This window comes from Labrus bergylta, chromosome 20, assembly GCF_963930695.1.
Source record: "Labrus bergylta chromosome 20, fLabBer1.1, whole genome shotgun sequence".
Taxonomy (NCBI): domain Eukaryota; kingdom Metazoa; phylum Chordata; class Actinopteri; order Labriformes; family Labridae; genus Labrus; species Labrus bergylta.
Genome location: NC_089214.1, coordinates 13173506 through 13194381, shown reverse-complemented (window position 1 = coordinate 13194381; position 20876 = coordinate 13173506). Strand labels below are relative to the sequence as shown.

The 20876-nt window shown below is 40.5% G+C and overlaps 2 protein-coding genes across 2 annotated transcripts; one reads left to right on the top strand and one right to left on the bottom strand.

Annotated features, from left to right (window-relative positions):
- Nucleotides 1-5505: 5505 nt before the first annotated feature.
- On the top strand, nt 5506-8518 carry ndufb4 (NADH:ubiquinone oxidoreductase subunit B4). Its single transcript, XM_020653044.3, has 3 exons — nt 5506-5719; nt 7557-7700; nt 8385-8518. Exons 1-3 carry the CDS (start codon nt 5543-5545, stop codon nt 8445-8447), a joined length of 384 nt encoding a protein of 127 aa, XP_020508700.1. The 5' UTR covers nt 5506-5542; the 3' UTR covers nt 8448-8518.
- Nucleotides 8519-8684: 166 nt separating this feature from the next.
- On the bottom strand, nt 8685-18283 carry hgd (homogentisate 1,2-dioxygenase). The gene is made up of 14 exons (XM_020653049.3): nt 18116-18283; nt 16773-16844; nt 16462-16550; nt 16250-16355; nt 13819-13878; nt 13635-13726; nt 13431-13465; nt 13222-13301; nt 12824-12923; nt 11750-11874; nt 9921-10025; nt 9709-9835; nt 9122-9303; nt 8685-9022 (listed from the first exon to the last, which is right to left on the bottom strand). Exons 1-14 carry the CDS (start codon nt 18128-18130, stop codon nt 8876-8878), a joined length of 1335 nt encoding a protein of 444 aa, XP_020508705.1. The 5' UTR covers nt 18131-18283; the 3' UTR covers nt 8685-8875.
- Nucleotides 18284-20876: the final 2593 nt, after the last annotated feature.

Below are 20876 nucleotides of genomic sequence, written 5' to 3'. Positions count from 1 at the left end.
CTGGCCTGACATCACCTCCTCCAAACAGCCTCCCTAACTCTGCCTTCCTCTGACTGCCGTCACAGAAGCCCGTCCCTGTCACATCACTTGGGCCCTAATGAAAAAAAGAGAGATATGTGTGTGTGAGTCTTCAGTAACAGCATTGTGATGTCAGCTCAATATATCAGCCTGGTGACCTTTCAACATGTATGGCGAAGAGAAGGGTTATTTATTGGCTGATGCAGAATTCATTAACTTTTGCAGCCATATTCATTTTCTTATCCAAATAATGCCATCATCTGCGTTAGAAGATGCCTGTCAACTGTTCTCCCTTTTTTTCCACTAAAACAGATCTTTAGTCTTACATAGCCTACAAACCTTTGTAGTCACTGTCTTTAATGATATCCCATTTCCTATTGTTAATACAAATTGTTAGTGTTCCAGTTATATAGTCCAGTCTACCATGTAACCAGTAGACGTCACATGTGAACATGTGACAAAGTAATGTAAAAGCCAACACACCATGTCCAAATAAGGAGATGTGTTAATTCTACAAGTTCCTGGAACTCCAATGAAGTGATAAACACCATAACTCCCAAATATATTCCTTCTTTTGGTGCTTTGATATGATGTGGAGATTATACCCTTGATACTAAGCCCACAATAAACTAGCATTATTTATATGGTGTTTACACATGTTTTTTAACTGCTGATTAGGGTCAGAGACTAACCTGCCGCAAATCCTGATTCAAATTTAAAATGTAGCAGCTGAGAACCCTGAATTAAGTTATTATCTTCTACACGCCTTATTAAAATCCAAAACCTACCTGTCGCGCACCCTCATTGGAACCGTGTGCAAATGAGCGGCAGTAGCTCAGGGTAGCTCACTCTTTAGGGACTTATGTTGGGAACCAGATGGTTGCCGGCTCAAGAAACATAACTGTAGAGCAACCTGATTTCAATCTGAAACCTACCTGCCTCCAGACCATGAACTCCCAAACCTAACTGCTGCACACCACCAGTTATCTAGCGCTCAGCACTCAGACAACATTCGCCTATTCTTGAACTCACATTGGCATGTCCCGGCTTCAAGCCACCTTGGGATTTTAATTGCAGTTTTATTGGCCTCATCTTTTCTACACCAGTGAGTCCAAGCCCAGAGAGAGCTTTGCAGTGTAAGTGTCTTAAAAACTTAAATATTTTTCTGATGTAATGCTACAGAAATGTGAAACTGTAAATGTATGTAAAATCAACTGGTAAGGTTGGACCTGTTGTTCACCAGGAATAATTGAAAAATTACTCCACATAAACTGTTGGTGAAAGAGAAAAATCACTTTAACTTTCAGCTTGATCACCTTTCATTCTGACTTCATTGTCAGAAATTTTAGAGCATTTCCTCAATCTTGACCAAAATTGATTTTAAGAGATGTCCACATACCAACATTAACATGTGTTATTCTGATACAGCCTATGTATCAGCAGTCCACACACTCTTCACTGTTTGATATTCACAGGAAAAATGGCCTTTTGGTTTGGAGCGAATATTGTCCAGAAATCTGACAATTGCCATAAAAGCCAAGAACAGAGATGTGCAAATCTGACAGAAAGTACATGATTTTGTCTATTCTGTATATGTGCAATTCATGCGTGTAGCTCCCCTTTGAAGATGATGGATGTCTGCTGAGTCACTGCCACAGGCCAATCTCTACCCCGCTCAGTGCATTAAAGCAGAAAATATTGCTGAGTTTGACCCACTGGCCACGTAAGTTCACAGAAAGCTGATTTATTAAGAAGGGAATACGCTCAGACAGGGGGAATCAATTTCATATTTATAAATTAGAACGGGATGGCAGGGAGAATTGATGATAAATTGTGAAGGCTGCATTTCTTAAAGATATATATTGAGGTATAAAGAGCCAACACATCATAAATATAGCTGGTAACCAGGCTAAGGCTATCCTTAAATCAGATTTAATTGTAATCCAGCTTTTATTCGTTTTTTTCTAAACAAGACATGGGGATTCAGACTGATTAAGCCAAGTGTGCTGAAACGTGAATATTCTCCCTCTCATTCCTCTTTCTTTTTGGTATGACTCGAAGGTCGTCGCGGGCTGTGAAGTGGACAGACCTGTCAGCGGAGAGGGCAGCCCAGGGAGTCGCGCAAACAGAGAAGGAATTCAAATCAGCCTGGGGTATTCAAGACAAGGCCACGGAGCTGAAAACTTCTTCTACAGAGTGTGAAAGATGTCTCCTCTGATCTGAGCAGGGAGGAAAGGATGGGCACACTCCTCCTGCTGCCTCAGGCCTCCCCTTCATTGACTTTGTAACCATTTGTGAAAATGACAAAGTCTTTAAATGGCACAATTATGCACTATAGATGAAAACAAGTGTGGAAAAGGAACATTAAATTCCTCGGTTACATTCCTCAAGGGCAGCAGAGTAATGGCATCTCTGGGCCGGGAAGTATTATGAAGAAGCACCAAAGAGCAGCAGAACACATTATGTCATTGTCTCTGAGTTTACAAACCACTTCAGGGACCAGAATAAGGAGAAAATTACTTGAAGCTTGTGGTTGGAAAAGAAACCGCCTTCCGCTTTCCAAGCCAGACTCACATGTAGGAGCAATTTAGGAAGGCCAAAACAGCACAAAAGGACTTGTGATGACTGGGAGTGATTAAGCCTTGCAAGCTATCGCAGACTGCTGATAGAAATCCTTTTCATTCCTTATCTACGTCTCACTGTGTTACCGCCTCCGCCTCTGTATTGCATCCATATCTCTCTATTATCTGATATAAAGATTGCATTGGGAGTGCATCAAAATAAACGTCAGTCAGCATCCTGAATGTATGATAAAGAACACAATATGACATGTTGTGTGGGGGGAAAGACATAAAGGGTTTTTGAAGTTGACAGTGAAGGACAATAGAGAAAAGAGGGAGAAAAAATACTGCGGTGGCGTTTCTGAAACTTGCCACAGTTCAACTCCAAGTCCATGAGATCTGCCTGCAGCCTGCCGGCTCAGAAATATATTAATATTTCATTTGAGGCTGGGTCTCTAGCCAAACATTATGTAGAGAGGGAGAGAAGAAAGCCATGCTGGCCCTGGAGTGTGCAGGTCTCACATTGAATTTTGAAGTCATAAATGAATGTTTCAAAACGGCAGAGCGGGTGGAGTGTTAAAGGCTCCGGAGAGGACCATAAATCATTTGGCCACACGTACGCCTATAGGCCTCACCGTATCAAAGAGCTCTCTCAGCATCTCTGTAACACATCTTCTTCCACTCAGCTATGAAGTGTATGATGGAGAAGATTGTTTTTATGCGTGACATGTGATATCAATGCATGCATCATTCATTTGAAAAATAACTGAGCAACCCGTGTACAGGACATTCTCACAGGTTTAATGAAAAGGACATCAACCAGATATGTTTTAACTGAAATATATCTACAAGAAAGTAGGGAAATTATATTGCATTCCTGAAATGTTAGAAAGTTGCCAGAACAATTGCATTGCATTCAGCAAAATGGCAACATTAGCTCTGTAAGGCTGCTGCGTATTGTTTTTAGTACAGTACTTTATGTTGACACCTGGTTGCATCGCTGTGGTTGTGAAAGGAGAAAAACAAGTACTCTTTTGTGCAGGAGTTATTCTGGTATTCCGCTGGTTTATGTTTGAGTGCAGCTCAGCAGATTCCTCTCTCCTGGTGTTCTCTGGACTAACTTGCAGTTTGCTCATAGTCACAGTGAATTTCTCCAAAACTTGCTAAAGATTGCCCCCTGGTGTTTGAAAGAAGACAACATGACTCAACTTTCAACACCAGAGCAATAATGGATTGATAAATAGCTTAGAAAAAACTAAAACCACTGTCACTATCAGCAGAAAATGTAACTGTTTTATGTTAATTTTATTATTATTTTAAATCTACACAATGAAGAGAAACTATCAAGCTGACAGTCCATATTGCCCTTTGTGCACCAAAACCAACTAGTATCATTTTAGGATCACATATTTAGGAGAAAATGGTTTAAAATGAATATGTTTTTTATGCAAAAACAAGATAAAAGACACTAATATCACTTCAATACCAATGTTTTACAGTTCTAAAGGAATTCCAACTAAATTCGAAAAAAAAGGAACAAAATATCATAACGATACAAATATGCTATATGGCTTTGGTTCAGTTGGTAGAGTCGGGAGGGTCGAGGGTTCAATCCCCACTTAACCCTGCATTGCTCCCACTGCTTCGGTTGCGGTGTATGAATGGATTAGTGTTGTACTTACTCTCTGATGTATGTCACTTTGGATAAAAGCGTCTGCTAAGAAAATTTAAACATTGTAAAATTGTAACATGTTATTCTACAGTGGAAGAGCATAATCAGACTTAAGCTGTTATTTTAGACAGCAGATTTGATCCATATGAAATATCCAGTTAAATATGTCGATGAAATATGAATGAATAATTGTTACTTTTTATATCAGGTAACTATTTTGGGTGTAGGCTGATTTATTTTGTGACAAAAGCAGCCAATTTATTAAATGTGTTTGCTAATTCGGTATAGTCGTCAACATTTTAATATTGCAGGAAATAATTTAAAACTGTGCTGTAAAATAAATCTATAGTGTTAATAAGAGGCTACGCGTGAAGTAAGCTGTATTTATTCTAACAAATATTTGCCCTCCTGGGGCTGCCTGCTTTGGATTTTGCAGATGATGGAGGTTTAGGTCGGATCAGGTGATGAGTTGTCCATGCTGTCTTCAGTTCTTCTTCACCTGCATCCCCACAGTTTGGGGTGTCGTGCTGAGCTGACCTCAACTTCTCTCTCTCCAAGCTCACCTGCATGGTCTGCTTTAAAACCGCTTTGTATTTTTCATTCATCCGCTTCACTTCAGGCTCGTAGTCGTTGCACTGCCCTTTCAGTTTTTTCATTTCCCCGATAAGCCTGCTCTTCTCTTGGACAACACGCTTATGCTGCAGCCTGTGGAGGTCTCTTTCTTTCCGGACCCCCTGCAGTGTCTCGGCTGCGGAAGAGCCGGCCTCGCGGTACTCTTCGCGCTCCCGCTGCGCGTTTTTAAGCGCTCTCTCCAAACGCCTGTTTTCAGTGTACACCTCCGGCACCGCGCCAACCCGCCCTGTATCCAGCAGGCCTTTCTGCACCAGCTCGGTCCACTCTGCCTGATAACAGTCGAGTGTTTCTATCATACCCATTTGAAAGAGAAAGCAGCGTAAGAAGTCATCGACGGCCTCAGGTGTGACCTCCGCGGCGGAGGTTGTGTTGGCTCCAGAAGCAGCCGCACTGGCCTCTTTTATAGCTTTCACTGTCGCCTCCAAATCTTCTTCTCCCTCTATAAAACTACGCTCATCTTCAAGACAAACTTCTTCATACTGAAAGCCGTCATCGCTTTCCTCTTTTCCTCGGTTTCCGTTGACTGCACTCATCGTTTCTTTTCAGCCGTGCGGCGTGGAGGACGCTTTGTGTTGCTATGGTGACGCTGAGTCGTCGGAAGAGTTCAACAACGCGATATTTCACGAGTTCACGTTTTCTCAGCCGCCGTCAAACAATCATGGCGGACTACCAAGAGGCGCCCTTGGCCAGTCGGCCAAAAACGCTGGACCCGAGCGAGTATTTCAACCTTTCCGCCGAAAAGCGACGTGCCGATGAAGACAGAGCAGCAATACGAGCGAACCTGAAGAGGCAATATCAGACGCAGCTGAATGACCCGCACAGGAAGGCGCTCGTTGTAAGTGGCTACCTGCGTGCTAACTAACAAGCTAACAATGTCACCTTTGTAAATGTTGCAGGAGAGTTGTAACAGTAGCTTCGTCGAATGAACCAATGCACTCATTCATTCAGACTTTTCACAAGACAACAATACAAGAGCGTGTTTGTGCATTAGTGTTAACACCAAGAACAGGATGGCATTACTGGAAACCATCAAGTTATAAAGCTCTGGCAAACATCAAACTAGCCATTTCCAGAAGGTTAGCCAATGTTGTTTATGTCCTTACATAGATTATCAAACCAGTGTTAGACTTAATGCCCAGTTGAATATTTACCCTGATAATGTACGTACAATTTCATGATGAAATATTCCCGCTTACAGTGTTATTTTAATGAAAATGTGAAGCTTTAACAAAGACAGAAGACCTGAGAAAAAATGACTTTAAAGTATTTTTGTTTTTTATATTGGAAATTTGGCAATTCTTTGTCTTTTTAATCAGGTCTTTAATGTGCATAACAATCTTTAGCTCAAATATGACCTTTGACCCTTATTTGGAAGTTAAGGTACTCTGCCTTTTTCATTGCCTGTACAATAATAAAGGCGTCATGCCGAGGCAAAAGGCATTCACTTCCATTTGTGACTGTATTTCACTTGGTTGCATGGTTAAAGTAACACAACCAAACACTATTTCTTTGCTACACTTTAGTCAAGCTACTGTGTGTGTGTGTGTCAGAAGTGCTTGATGACAGAAGACACAACACTTTAACTCCACTGCAGTGAAACAGTAACTTCACTTTGATCCGCAGCAAAACAAAGACCCTGATGAGTGAAGTTACTGGACTCTGCCTTGGTTTTCTCGAGGGCTTTTGGATGTTAAGGCAAATACAACCTACTATTTTCTCAAAAAAAAAAAAAAAAAACACAATTGACTCAAGATATCTGTCCACATGATAAAGCACATCTGTAATGTTCCAAAAATGACAAAAACTCTTCTTTTTTTTAAATTGAAGTTATTGCCTTTTCCCTTTTTGTAGGGCAGAATAGTGCCTCCTTAAATAAGTAAAATGTGATAGTTTACAGCGTAAATGCTCGAACAATGACGACTGTACTTAAAGTAATGTTAAATGTCGTGCAAAATATGTATAAAATACATTATTGTCACGTTCAGTATTTTGTGATGGAACCAAGCCAACATTAAGTGTAATACATAAACCTGTGAAATTAAGGAAATAATTAGTCATATTGATTAACACCTTCATGTAACACAGAGTAAGCAAACTCTTGAATGGAGATTAAAAAAGGTCGAGGTAAACAAGAAGAGATATTTAATAGCGAGGAGAAATACTTTGATTTTGATTAAACTTGCAGGTGAAAAAAAAGGGTTGAAATCTGAGGACAAAAACAAGGATGAATGTCTGCGTTCCAATAAGCGATTAGTTATTTTGCCTCAGATTAGGACACTTGTCAAGTAGTCCTCATCACACTGGGTGCAGGTGCATCTCCTGGTCCTCACACTAGTTGATGGGTTAATCCCCCCCCCTCCCCAACTGATTCTCTCAAGCTGTCCCAAGATGAAGGCTGAAAGTCTAATAATAAAAAAAAAACGTTTTATACTCTTGTTCACTTGAATTGGTGTAGATATGATTGGATTTGCGTTACGTTAATAAAATTCACTTGCGTTTAATACAGTCATATTGCTTGCCAACACAGTAAGAGATCCCAACTGTTTTCTATCATCTTGAAGACTAATGTTTGATTTTATCTTTTGAAGACAACATTTGTGTCCTTTTTCATTGTAAACATTCAGTATACACGGGTCGTCATTAAAATCCATTGCATCATTCTGTATTTACAGGACGATCCTGCCCTGACACGCTGGGTGTATGCACGTGCCAACCCCTACCCATTCTTCAGGCCCACGTTCAAGACTTCTCTGCTGGGTGCCATGTTTGGAGTCGTACCTCTCGTAGTTCTGTACTACGTCTTCAAGACAGACAGGGTATGACTTGATCTCTTTTTTAAATCGAATACCAAAAAGTTTTGAATGAATAACACAACTCGTTTTTGTCTCCTTAAGCTGCAGCTCCATTTTACTACATCATCCATGCATCCTTGCTTGCATTAGTAAATTATTTGTCTACTGACATGACAGAGGTTACAACAGGCCTGAAAATACATCAATTCTGAGCACAAATAGATCATTTGAGATTATTTGTTGTTGTTTTAGTTGCCCTGTTTTTTAGGCTAAATGACGTGCTAGAATGATAGACTTAATTATTCACTCATGTTAGAATAATCTTTCATTAAGTGCAAATGTCTGATCTTTATTTCCAGACCTACTGCTCCCTGTTATTAAATCTATCTGCTTTATTTTAATCAATACTAAAGTGTCAGTGACTTTACACACATACAACCAGTTATAAGGAATACTTTCTCCTTATGTCAGTTGATTCACATTTGAAATGAATGCTGCCCTGCTTTCATTTTCCTCCCTATTGTCATGGAGAATCACCGTCTAAACCCTGGCTAGTAGAGATCAGATTACAGTGAGAATTTGGTGCATTTGTCCCATGCACGGCTCTAATGTTTGTCCTTCTGTGTGGAAGGGTAAGAGGATGAAGGTTTGATATCTCTGCCACAAAAACCGATTTAACCCATCAACTGTTTGTTTTCTGTGTTACAGGATAGAAAGGAGGCCATGATCAAGGCTGGAACCCTCGAACGCAAGTTCTGTTTGTCATCATGAGTCACCCTTTATGTCCTAGTGTTGCAAGTGTGTGTAATTATAAATCAAATAAAATGCTATATTCAAAAACAGTCATGTGGTTTTGATTTGTGAGGCAAAAGTTGGAATGCTGAAAAAATACACACTTGAGTAATGTATGAACTATTAAAACGTTGACAGAATAGGATTGCGAAATGCAAAAAAGCTAGGTCAGGTTTTATGATGTACACTGGACAAGTGACACAGAAGTGCAGGACAGATAGTTGATGGATGTATTTAGTTTGAGTTACTTGAGCAGAAGAGAAATTATTGACATCGATCTATTCAACAGGAATAACTAACATTTGAGTTCAACAAATATCAGATTAATATTAGTTCTATTCAATGAAGTGAAATTACAGTTCTTATCAGTCATATTTTGGTTCAATGATCTTCTGGGGGGGGGGACTTCACTGCTGTTTGCTGGGCTTCCAGTTTGGGTCAAAGTGGCTGCGGAGAGGTTCCCAGCACTGGTAGTAGCTCTTGTCAAGTCTCTGACACGTTTGCAGACCCCACTTGGTCACTGCCATACTGAAGGAGGACTCAAACATGAAAGCCTGAAGGAAGGAAAGAATACATTTACCTAATCTTTAAATAATAAAAAAAAAAAAAAAAAACATAGTTGATCTTGAAACTTTAGTCATATTTTTGGTTACCATGGTTCCCTCTGCAACCCTTTCAGGTTTGAGCTCAGCGTTGCTGCACTTCTCAAAGCATTCAGCATCCGGGCCATGAGGCGTCATCATGCTGTGCAGACTGGCCCCTCCGGGTTGGAAGCCCTCCTCTTTAGCCTCGTAGTGGCCTTTGATCAGACCCATGAATTCGCTCATGCAGTTACCTAAAGTGACAAGCAGGTGGAGGTATAACACAACACTGTGGTGCAGGTTGAAGCTTGGCTTTTCCAAGAAGCTAGCTGTGAAACTAATCTCCACGAGATGGTGTGATTGATCTGTGCATTTAACAGACAAAAGGTGCTGTGAAGGAAAAGAGTCACAGAGCAGGTTGGTTGTTGTCACCTACTGTAATTTACTCAACCAGTGGATAAGATAAATTGGCACATTATCTTCTGACTGGCTTGTTTCATTTAATGACAGAACAAAAATTGAAATCACTCTTCAAATAAGGATTCAAATTGGGTCTTGTTTTGACATTTTAACTCTTGAAAGTAATATCATCCTGCTTTCTCCTCTCCTAAAATGTGAACAAGCAACTTTAAACATGAAGCAAGGCATTGTGGTCTTACGGTGATAGTACGGTGGACGGAAGGTGTGGTCGGCCACACCCCACCTAGGGGGGAAGATGACAAAGTCTGCGATGGCCACGCCAGGTCGTGTGGATTTGGCAGTCAGGACAGTGAAGATAGATGGATCCTAAAGGAAAGTAAAAATGTGACCTTAGGGGCTGAAAACACAGAGAGGTGAGGGAATTTGTGTGTCTGTGTCTGTGGACTCTCACCGCATGGTCAAAGGCCACACAGTTGATAACCATGAAGTTGGTCAGGTTGTATTTGTACGGTGTATAGTTCCCATGCCAAGCCACCACATTGAACGGAGAGAAATCCTATGCAGAGCACAGAACAAAACAAATAAGACAAGTCTACCCCAGCAACAAACACAAAAGACTTTAAATTGAGCTTTTCACATCGAAAAAAGGAATAATGAATAATGTCTTTGTAATCTTAAATTCTCAGAGAGTACTTCTTGACATAAAGAGATGAAAAAAAAATGGTAATAATGAAACGGGTTGATTGTGAAAGAGGGTGTGCTTCTTTCATTCTTTCGTCGCTTTCATTCCCCCTGTTCTTTGTGAAGCGAGGCTCCAGGTATTATGGGGTAATTGGCTTCACAATCAAACTTTCCCAAACTTGAGCATTTTGATGCTCACTTGGCACAGTTATGTGGGGGAGGGGAGGGGGGGGGCAGCTGTAACAGTGGGTGCAGAGATATTTCTTTATCTTGATTGTTAAAACCACAGCAATTTTATATAGTTTCTCTGTTCTGATAATGTCACTGCGAAAAAAGACATTCAACAGCAGCTCTGAAATCAATATAGTTCATTACAACTCGAGCAGCCTCTTGCGTGACCTGCGTGCTCCTTACACACATGCGCAGGAACACTTCGACACACAGCCAATACACACATCGCATAAAACCTCTCACACATATGCATACACAAAAATGTTCTTTAAGCACTTAACAACCAAGAAAAACCTTAAACTGATACATCATTTACAGTTAGTTAGCATACAAAAAAGGCCTTCAGGAAACCTGGTGCAGGAAATCTCTTGGACATTCAACCGCGGTAACTCCACTACATTCAATTAAAACGAAGGGAAAAAGGGAGGAGAGTGAACACTGGGGCACAAAACACAAACATATTGGCCCAGTCAAGCAAATAATAAGTTAATTTGAGCAATTTCAGCACTCTGCGGGAGATCAAAACAGCAGGACCAGACGGGAGCTGCAGCATCTTTCCTAAGACGAGGCCCCTGAGTCTCCTCCACCTTATTTTTTCTTACCACTGTTGCCTCACCCTTTGTTTTAGTAAGGGTACATGCGTGGAAAAGGGTGTAAGGTGCAGTCCGGAGGCTCCACCTCTGACACAAAACCGGCAGCAGATACTCAACAGAGGCAGCAACAGTCATTGACAATTTTTGTTTTGCTATATAAGACAGTATCTTTCCCTTGTGTACTTCCTCAGATGAATAATAACAGTGTGGTTTGACATGGTTTCCACGGTTACAACCCCTCAACCCCCTGCCCTCAAACATCTACTCCCACCTCCTCCTGTCTCGACGAAAAACCTCCTGTCAAACATTATGGGTCGATCCAATTATGCACCCAACAGGACATTTCAGGAGGGGCAGGATCATTTCAGGAGCCAAATATGGTGAAATGAATGCCTAACTTTGGAAGGTTTTTTATTTATTTTTTTTTTTTTTTAGAAAGTGGGCTTCACAGGTACACTGTCTCTAACTCCATTATATGCCTTAACTAATTATGAGTGATTAAGACTCACAACGGGGACGAAGCGGAAACCTGCTGCATGGTATACCAGCTAATGCTTCCATATTAACGGGGATTCTGTTCCTGCAGTTCAATCTGCAGGAACAGCTAATGGATCTTATGCTTCACTTGAACAGTTTCCTGTTGCGGTTCGATGGGTTTTACTGAAGCAAAAACAAACCTGCATAGGGTAATAGGCCACATATGGCAAATATCGAGGCCTCTTTCATTGAGCTTGTGTGTACATTTGATTGTAGAGTAACCACACAAGAATAACACCTGTTGGCTGGCGAAGAGCTTTCCTTGGTACTTGTTGATGACGGTGTAACCTGTGGCCACTTTGCGATCCTCGTACCAGGCAACTGGACACAGGAAATCTCTGGGGTTGGCCAAACCATTGGCACCTGCACAACATCCATACAGAGTTATACATCTGCACATACCAGTATACATTATAAAGTAGCACCTTCATAAACCATTATACAGTCCTGCTAGCAGCTCTGTGAGGTTGTACTTTGGTATGGTTGTGCTCTGAGTTAAAAACTAAAATGGACATGCTAACGTGCTCAAACCAACAATGCTAACATGATGATGTATGCTTACTATTTATGTATGTGTGGGTGTGAATGTGTGTGTAGATGTGTGGCTGTACCTGCACTGTTTATTACGTTTCTTAATTATTACATATTTATGGTTTTAGTAACACACTTGTGGAATTTAATTATTATTTAATTGACACGTTTTACTGATGAATGAATGTATTTTGATATGTCGCTACTGCATCAGAGCACTGTGAAGTCCAAGGCAAATTTCCCACTGGGACAATAAAGTTAATCCTAATCTATATTAGTTGAAGCTCAGTTTGCTGCCAGTAACATTTGCTCATTAGCTCTCAAACCAAAGTTAGATTTGCAGGAATAATGCACACTATTAAAAAAAACACATGGTACATATTTATAGCTCTTCATGTTCAATCGATAAAGAGAGTTATTATGTTTCATAAGACGTAAAGTTTAACCTCATCATGCATTAGACAAAAGTCAGGGGTTCACTATAGACTTTTGGATTCTTCCTGTGGAGAGCATGAATACTTGTACAAAGTCTAACACCATCCTATAGATGTTAAGATATTTTGTTCAGGAGCATTATGGTGAACTGGAAAACTGACACATATTTTAATCTCTAAAGCTGTGCTGCCCGTTTGGGTGAAAACACAGATGTGAGGAGAACGGGAAAACTTACATTGGTGACAATGGGAAATTGCAGGACATAGACATAAAGAGATTATTATGAAGAGGTCAACGGCTGAATAGAACTAGATGCTTCCACACATAAACATGTTTAAACACATACCTATGGGTCCCAGATCAGGGAGTTCAAAATGGGCTCCATACACCTCCAGGATATAGCCTCTAGTTTCTCCAAAGACATCCACACTGAAGCGCATCCCTTGCTGGAGAAAACAAATGAGAAGTGGTGTTGAAAGGAAATTGAATGCTGTTATATGAATTGTAGGATGATCTGTTGCAGAGTGGACTTGGGTTCATGGACTAATGTGTTTGGGAAAAACTCAAGCTCTGCAATTGGGAAATTGTTGTGGTCAAGCTTTTCTTCGCCCAAAACCACTTTCAGCTATTATTCATGTTTTAAGGTCACTTTCAAAATGTTCAAAACTCTGACACTCTGAATATGGTAGTGCGGCGAGTTGGCAAACACAATGATATATTTTAAGATGAATACATAGACCTCACCTGGATCACACAGATCTCGTTGGGCTCGACCATCATCTTCCCAAACTCTGTGGTGATCAAGATCTCACCCTGCTGGGGGACTAGAAAGACAAACAGACCAAGGCGATGGAAAAAAAAAAAAGGAAATATGAGGGAGAATAAGTGCTGAGAATGTCTTTGTTCTTCTGATAGATGACAGTGAAAACATCAACATCTCTCTCTTTCCTCACCAATCAAAAAGTCTCCGTCGGAGTTGTTGAAGCACCTGAAACAAGGGGAAAAAAAGAGAGCTTTGAAATGATTGTCAAAGTAACCAAAGATTCTCTAGCTGTTTGATATGTGAAAATGCATCGATTTGTCACATAATGGCGCATTTGCACACAAATACACACACACAGACACACACACATAGACACGCACATACACACACACACCTGTCAACCATGGAGGTGTTGCAGGTGTAGACATGAATGCCGATGCCGTTGCGGGATTTGGCATCTCCCGCCCCGCAGACAGTATGCAGACCCTGAAACATAGAGATGCATACATTTGTTTTCTGGGATCTAAGTATCTTTAAAGATAGGGTATTTAAAAAAAACAAAAAACAAGTAGACTTACAGCTACAAAGTCCACTTTCTTCTCTGTAGATTTGGGGATGGTGAAAGGCAGCCATCGCAGCTGTGGTAGAAAGCATCATCAGTCAGCTAATTCAATAGGCACAGCATCATTTAAGAAACACATTGCTGCAAAAAAAAATAAAAAAATTGCAGGCCATTTAAAGACATTTTTTTCAACTAGCTTCTTACTATAGGATAATACAAACGTCAGAACTGTTTGGTTCTTTACTGATGACACATTGATGTTCCTTACTGCTTTTCTTTCAAAATTATTTTTATTGATTTTTCTTGGATGCATGTTCACATTGCAATTAGATGGCACAACAGCACATTTGAACCAAAACATCCATAGTAGGTAGATACAGAAACGACTGTGAACATTAGTGGTGTGGGAAAGAACGTACCAAAACCCCACACGCGAACTGTAAAACAAAAGAAACTAATACAAAATAAAATAATAGTAAAAGTCCAGAAGAAAGCACAAGAGTACAAAAACAAACAAGGACAACAAGCATACAGACAATAGACAGGACAAGAGATAAAGAGACACACAGACTTACAAAAGAAGGAGGGGGGGGGGGGGGGCATGATGGGGTGGAGATTCCAGTTGCACAATAATTAGGAGGTTGTCAGTCAAAACATGTATAATTAATCTGCTGAATACTCATCAGTCTAATTGTAGTCCATTTAATTGCTTCACAAAATTAACAAAACTATCCCAAGTCCTAAGAAAATTCAGAAGGGCACCATTTACAGAATATCTGATCTTTTCCAATTTAAGATTAGACATAATATTATTGATGAGGTGAGTGTGGGTGGGTGGGGCAGCATTTTTCCAGTTCAGCAGTATCAACCGCTGTACCAATAAGGAGGAGAATGCTAGAGCCTTGTGCTGAAGAGTGGTTACAGAAATGTTTACCGGGGTCACGCCAAAAATAGCTGTTAGGGGGCAAGGAGAAATTGTTTTATGAAATAATTTAGAGAATAAATCGAAGAATGAAGACCAGAAGGGATCCAGTTTAGAACATCCCCAAAACATATGATAGAGGGTCGTGGGCACTATTTTTGCATCTGTCACACAAGGGGTCTATGTCAGGGTGTAATCTAGCCAAAGCAGACTTAAAGTAATGCAGGCGATGTAATACTTTGAACTGGATCAAACTGTGGCGTGCGCATATGGATGAAGACTGTATATTAACAAGGGCTGCATCCCAAACATCATCTCCAATACTAAAGCCAAGCTCATCCTCCCAGTGTTGTTTTATAATAGCTAGAGAAGGTTTATTAATTGAAATTATATATTCATATATCTTGGCAAGCCTCCCCCTTTCAGATTTTAAACATAAGGTTGCAATATGATCAAGGTGAGTTTTAGCAGGGTGAGTTGGGAAATTAGGAAATTTCTTGCTCACAAAATCTCTCACCTGCAGAAAATGAAAGAAGTGGCAGCGCGGGATATAACATTTTTCTGACAGTTGGGAGAAGCTGACAAAGACATTATTTATGTATAAATGCTCAAGATTCTGTACACCCCAGGCACACCAACTTTTAAAAGAAGAGGAGTGAATAGAGGGAGGAAATAAGGGGTTGCCCGAGATTGGGGAGAAAAGAGAGATGCTCTGCAGACCAAAGGCAAGTTTGAATTGTCTTAAAATCTTTAAGGAATGCCATACAACCACGTTTTGCTTGGGAACAGAGATGGGAAGAGGAAGTGATGCCCCTAAGAGAGCCGACAGAGAAAAGGGACGGCAAAGGGAAGCCTCAACCTTGACCCACGCAGGGCGGTTCACATTATCAGAGGGAACTGAACGAGAAAATAAAAATGGGGAGGCACTGAAATAAATAGAGAAATTTAGGGAGGGTATTCATTTTCACTGAATTAAGCACTTACTGCTTTTCTAAACTGTTCAAAGCAGAGTCGCTTAGTTAAAAAGGTCATGTCATGTATGTCTTTGCAGCCATCAGAATTTAAATTTTCATCATAGCTGAAGTGCATTTTTATTTATTATTTGCTGATAATGCCAAAATAGTAAATCTGATCAGATCTGATCCCACAAACTTGATGAAGCAGATCAGTTCAGGGAGTTAAAGTGACACTTTGGAAACATGGTATTATTTTCTTGCAGAGCAGTAGCTGAAGATCATCCTTATGTCTGCTGGGCAATGGAAAACTATGGCCAGCTGCCAGTTAGCTTAGCATAGCATAGCATTAAGACAGCAAAACATGGGGTAACAGCTATGTAGTCCCGAACTCTTGGCAAGAAGGTAACTTAGAAAGCTACTGTGACTTCTGTCTGATTACCACTATTTCCTATCTAAGAACAAATTGAAAATGTAAAAAACTAAAAGGGCTTTTAATAAGATTCACAATTAGTCTGCTTTGTCCAAAAGACACGATGAACATAAACTCTAACTTTTGAGCCTTTTTGTACCTGGTTAGGATCAGGCTCCACTTCGTTCCAGTTCTCTGTCAGGTTTCCACAGGGCTCTGCTGTGAAAGGCTTATGTCTGACAGAGGGCAAGATGCGATACAACCAGCTGGTGGAAGAAAAAGGAACAAAATGAAGCATAAGCTCTGTGTGGTCATGAAGTGATAAGGGAGCTGTCCTAAAAGTTAAAAAAAAAAAAAAAAAAAAATCAATACCTCCTCTTATTGGCTGGCCGGGGGCAGGTGAAGGCAGAGCCAGAGATCTGCTCAGCATAGAGGCCGTATGGACAGACCTGAGGGTTGTTCTGGAGAGACATGGTACAGTGTTCAGACTGTGTGTTAATATGGGATAGAGATAGTTATACCCCTCTTGGGATCAGATTTTCATGAACATTTCACAAATCCTAACTCCTATTGTGTCACATTAAGTACAAACACAATTAAAGTAAGCTAAAACATGTTTATTTTTTACCGATAAATAAAGTCAAAATGAGGCCAATGAGTGTCCTGGTGTGCATGTATATTACCTGTCCCTCAGGTAAAGACCCAGGACATCGAGGGTCCTCCGAGGATAACTCATTCCCAAACCCGCTCAAGTACTGCAAGAGAAAGCAAGACATTGAACTCCCCCAGTTGAGCCAAGTGAAAGTGAAAAATCACAAATACACATGAAAACTCCATGAGGCTTCATTGTAATGCAGGATAAATGTGTTCACGCTGGTTATAATTAAATCTGAAGGCTTGTCATTAAGCCTTGTCTTTTTGTTAATTGTTGTCACATTGATTCACATTAGATCCATGATAAAACAAACTGCAGTTATGCCAAATTTCCCCCCTCACAGTCATCTATTATTTGTGTGTTACAGAGAAGGACTAATTACACAAACATCATCCACAGTGCTTTTTGATCAATATTTCAACAGGATTATTACTCTACTCCCCCCTCTACACTACCATTTATCCTCAGCAATATCTTTCCATCTTAATAGTTCTTGCCACGATGTTATGTATATTTTGCTGACTCATTGCTGGTCTGCAAAAAAAAACAAAAAAAACGCACCCAAAGTCGCTGATCGTTACCATGTGTGCGCGTTCCCGAGTGCGTGCGTAAAAAAAACATGTGTTGCTTCTCTTTGTGCCTCTTGAACAAATAATATAAAAGTACGATTTTCTTCAAATGTTCCTGTCACAGTAGCAAAGCGGGTGGAAAAAAAAATGATATCCAGCATTTATCAAGAGTTAAACAATGCATAACCTGTCACATATAATGACTCATTTTGTCACCTTTCATTGTTAAAATACTTGTAAGTGAAAACGTTTGCCAGCGAAGTGACACATCCACGTGTCCCAGCCACATTATTCTAAACACATTAAATCCAAAGCTGTCAAGAAGACAATGCTTTCTCGAAAATACAAGCTTTAAGGAAAAACAAGTTAAACAATAGGCATATACCCATGCCAGACTAAGTAGAGGTCAGAAAGGTAAACACATTCTAATCGTTGTTGCAAAAATACATTGATTTGTTTGTTCTTTTCCACTGAAGTTTACTGTGAAGCTTTAGCTATATCGACTCTGACCACATCTGGGCAGCTGCTGTATCCAGCGCTCTGATTGGTTGGAGACAACGCCGCCCTTCAGTCAGTCAGCCGGACAGCTTCTGTTGTAGTTAATTACGTGTCGATGCTCAGTTAAACTTTACATAAGTCGAGAAAAAACGAAATATACTATTAGGCAACCACTTTTAGGTACACTTTTTTTCATATTAATGCAAACATTTCCCTCAGCTGCGATAAACTGAAGCTTCTGAGTAACATTTTGCTCTACTCACATTTGTAACAACAGTGTTGGAAACAGTAAACTCTGCCTTACCTTCAGTCCAGCCATGGTGCAGTCTGCTCAAACTTGCCTGGTAGCTGTTGAAAGAGTTGCAGTGGTTACAGATTAACCTGCAGCTATCCTCTTCTGACTTTTAAAGCATCCCAGTTCAGCCAAAATCGGCTGCAGGGCGCGTGCATGTCGTTATATGAAGCGAGTGGGAGAGTGGGCTGGATTTCTCCTCTTTCTCAATATGGGTTCAATTAGGCCTTGACAGGCTCCGTGACGTAACAGCGACAGGGTTTCATGCAAAGAGGGAAGAAAGGGTCAGATGGCCGAAATGTGCGCAAACAAGGGCGCGTGTCACAGCCAAAACAAACAAGACTGAAGAGGAATACATTTAAAAGCTTTGAGTGCAACATTCAGGTAACACGTAAAACACTTTCAGTGTACAGTTTATGAGGGATGGTGGGGGCTACGTTTCCGGCTAGGGTCACGAAAAACTCTGATCCTGAAATGAGCGATTGTCCAATATTGACATTGACAAAAAACTATGAAATCTAAATGATCATTAAGTTATTATAGTGATATAAACAATATAGCCATGTGTGTAGACTTCGAGGAAGTAAGAAGAATAAGCAGCTTATAAATGATGTTGCATGAACACAATAAGTCTAAAAAAAAAAAAGGTACTGTCATCATGCATAGTCAGATTGACGTGACCTCGTGTGGAACCGCTTGTGCAAACAAATCATGCACATCCTCACGTCCTGCAAAACAAACAGACAGAAAATCTATACAGTGGGATTCATAGGCGAGTGACCAACCACAAAATATATATATATATATATATATAACACAAAGCATGAAGTAGACTGTAACCTTTGTAGTACAGTTTAAAAAGAGCCCAGGTATGAATAGACCAATGAGCAAGCACTTTGCACCAGAGGTAAGGAAACACCTTCTGTTATCAGGCAGAAAGATGGAGCGGAACCAGACTCAAGAGCTGAGCCCAGAAACAGTTCATCGGCTTGTTTTTTTTAATTTAGTAATGCAAACAAATACTGAGCAGGTTTTTATTTCAATGAGTCTTTATTCCTGTACAGCTTCATAATGAAATGATTCTTCTTAAAACCAGCATCAATCTTAGAGAAACCTCCACATGCTGCACTGAGCAATACATTCATTCATGAACAATAGCAAAAGGCCTCCAAAAAGCCTATACATTACTTTACGCCAAATTTATTCAGCTCATTTTTTTGAAATACATGCTCAAACGAGGGGGACCTAATGTTCCCCGTGCAGCATGTATCAAAAAGAATCAATTTCGCCTCTCTCATGCTTGCCTCGCTTCCCCTCTTGTCTATTTCTTTTCTTTTTGGGAGGTGTTGGGGAAGGGTAAATGATGGCAATTCTCATAGCGAGGCGCAAATAAACTCGCCGCGGCAGAAGTAACTGTTCTCCGACGAGGCGTGCAGTCAGGCCCGGGCCCCCCGCTGGCAGCCAGTCAGGGTGCTGTGCTGAAAACGAGAAAGCCCAATGGCAGGAAAATACCACGTCCCAGTCTCCGGAAATTGATCTGCTCCTTGCATGGAGAAAGAAAATGAGCGATTTTAATTTCATCCCGAGTCTGATGATAGAATTCTAGAGTATTTGGGCCCAATCCGGATGGTGCCTGTGTGTGTGTTTTAAGAGAAGCAGGAATAGCTGGAGATGGCTGAGGGGAGACTGTTGTTGCCTACTGACAGTTATATCTATGCATGCGTAAGTGGGCCATGAATGCTTTGTTATTAGATGCCTGCTGAACTCAATGGTTTGATGGTAAATGGTACACTCACCTGGCACAGTCTACCCCTGAATGCATAAACAACCAATCTCTTCCCATCTCTCTCCCCCCCACACACACACACACACATACAGTCATGTGTCTATTCTACGATTTGTTGACACCTTTGGCCTTTGATAGTACAAACATTCATATCTATTTATGATGTATTTGCCATTTTTTAACAACTTTTTCTGACTCTGAACTCATTTAAAGGGTCATTTCACACACACACACACAATATCCCATCTATCAGTGGCACATTTAGCTATGGAGATTGTCCTGTATACCCACCCATATACAGTGGACACAAAATGATATATTCAAATACTCCTCAGACAAAGCGATATGTCTTATGTGGCAGCCTCTTTCTCTCTTTCTGCATTGCTATTCACTAATTCAGTTTTCTGAGAATCTGTCATTATTATTCCTACAAAGGCCCCCAAAACCAGCACAGGTTAGGTCCGTTTGTCTTGATGATAAACCTCTATAGGTTAGATCTGTGTAAATCTGGGAAAAATAATAATAATCAATAAGGTCAGTGCATCAATAAGGTTTCAAAAGCTGTAGTATGTGAATCTGGCTCAAACACTCAACACACTAATGCAGACCTGTTGAAGCAAAACAATCCAAATCACTTTTGGAGATTTACAATGTGTGAGCTAGGCCTTTTTTATTATCAATTCAGTGGAGGAACCCATCCATTAGGGATTTTTAAGACTGATACTATTTGGGCCGTAAAGAGGGGAAACACAGATCACAGACATGGCAGCTGATTTGGTTGAGCTTTGAGGTGGTATGAAAATACACTTTTTCAATGTGGATTGAATGTCACTTTTGCATCAATGTAACTATGAAACAACTACTCGGAGCGATGTTTCTTTTTTAAACAACACACTTATTTGGAGAATATGTCCCATAATTCTACAGTTAAACCGTTTATCCAGTGCAGACCGTGCGCTGAGGTTTGATTCTCTGCCACATGTGACT

Coding starts and splice junctions, on each gene's coding strand:
- ndufb4 (XM_020653044.3), top strand. CDS start 5,543: ATGGCGGACTACCAAGAGGCGCCCTTGGCCAGTCGGCCAAAAACGCTG. Junction 5,720..7,556: donor CGCACAGGAAGGCGCTCGTT/GTAAGTGGCTAC, acceptor CTGTATTTACAG/GACGATCCTGCCCTGACACG. Junction 7,701..8,384: donor ACGTCTTCAAGACAGACAGG/GTATGACTTGAT, acceptor TCTGTGTTACAG/GATAGAAAGGAGGCCATGAT.
- hgd (XM_020653049.3), bottom strand. Junction 13,302..13,430: donor CGACGGAGACTTTTTGATTG/GTGAGGAAAGAG, acceptor TTGTCTTTCTAG/TCCCCCAGCAGGGTGAGATC. Junction 9,836..9,920: donor GTGTGGCCTTTGACCATGCG/GTGAGAGTCCAC, acceptor ACTTTCCTTTAG/GATCCATCTATCTTCACTGT.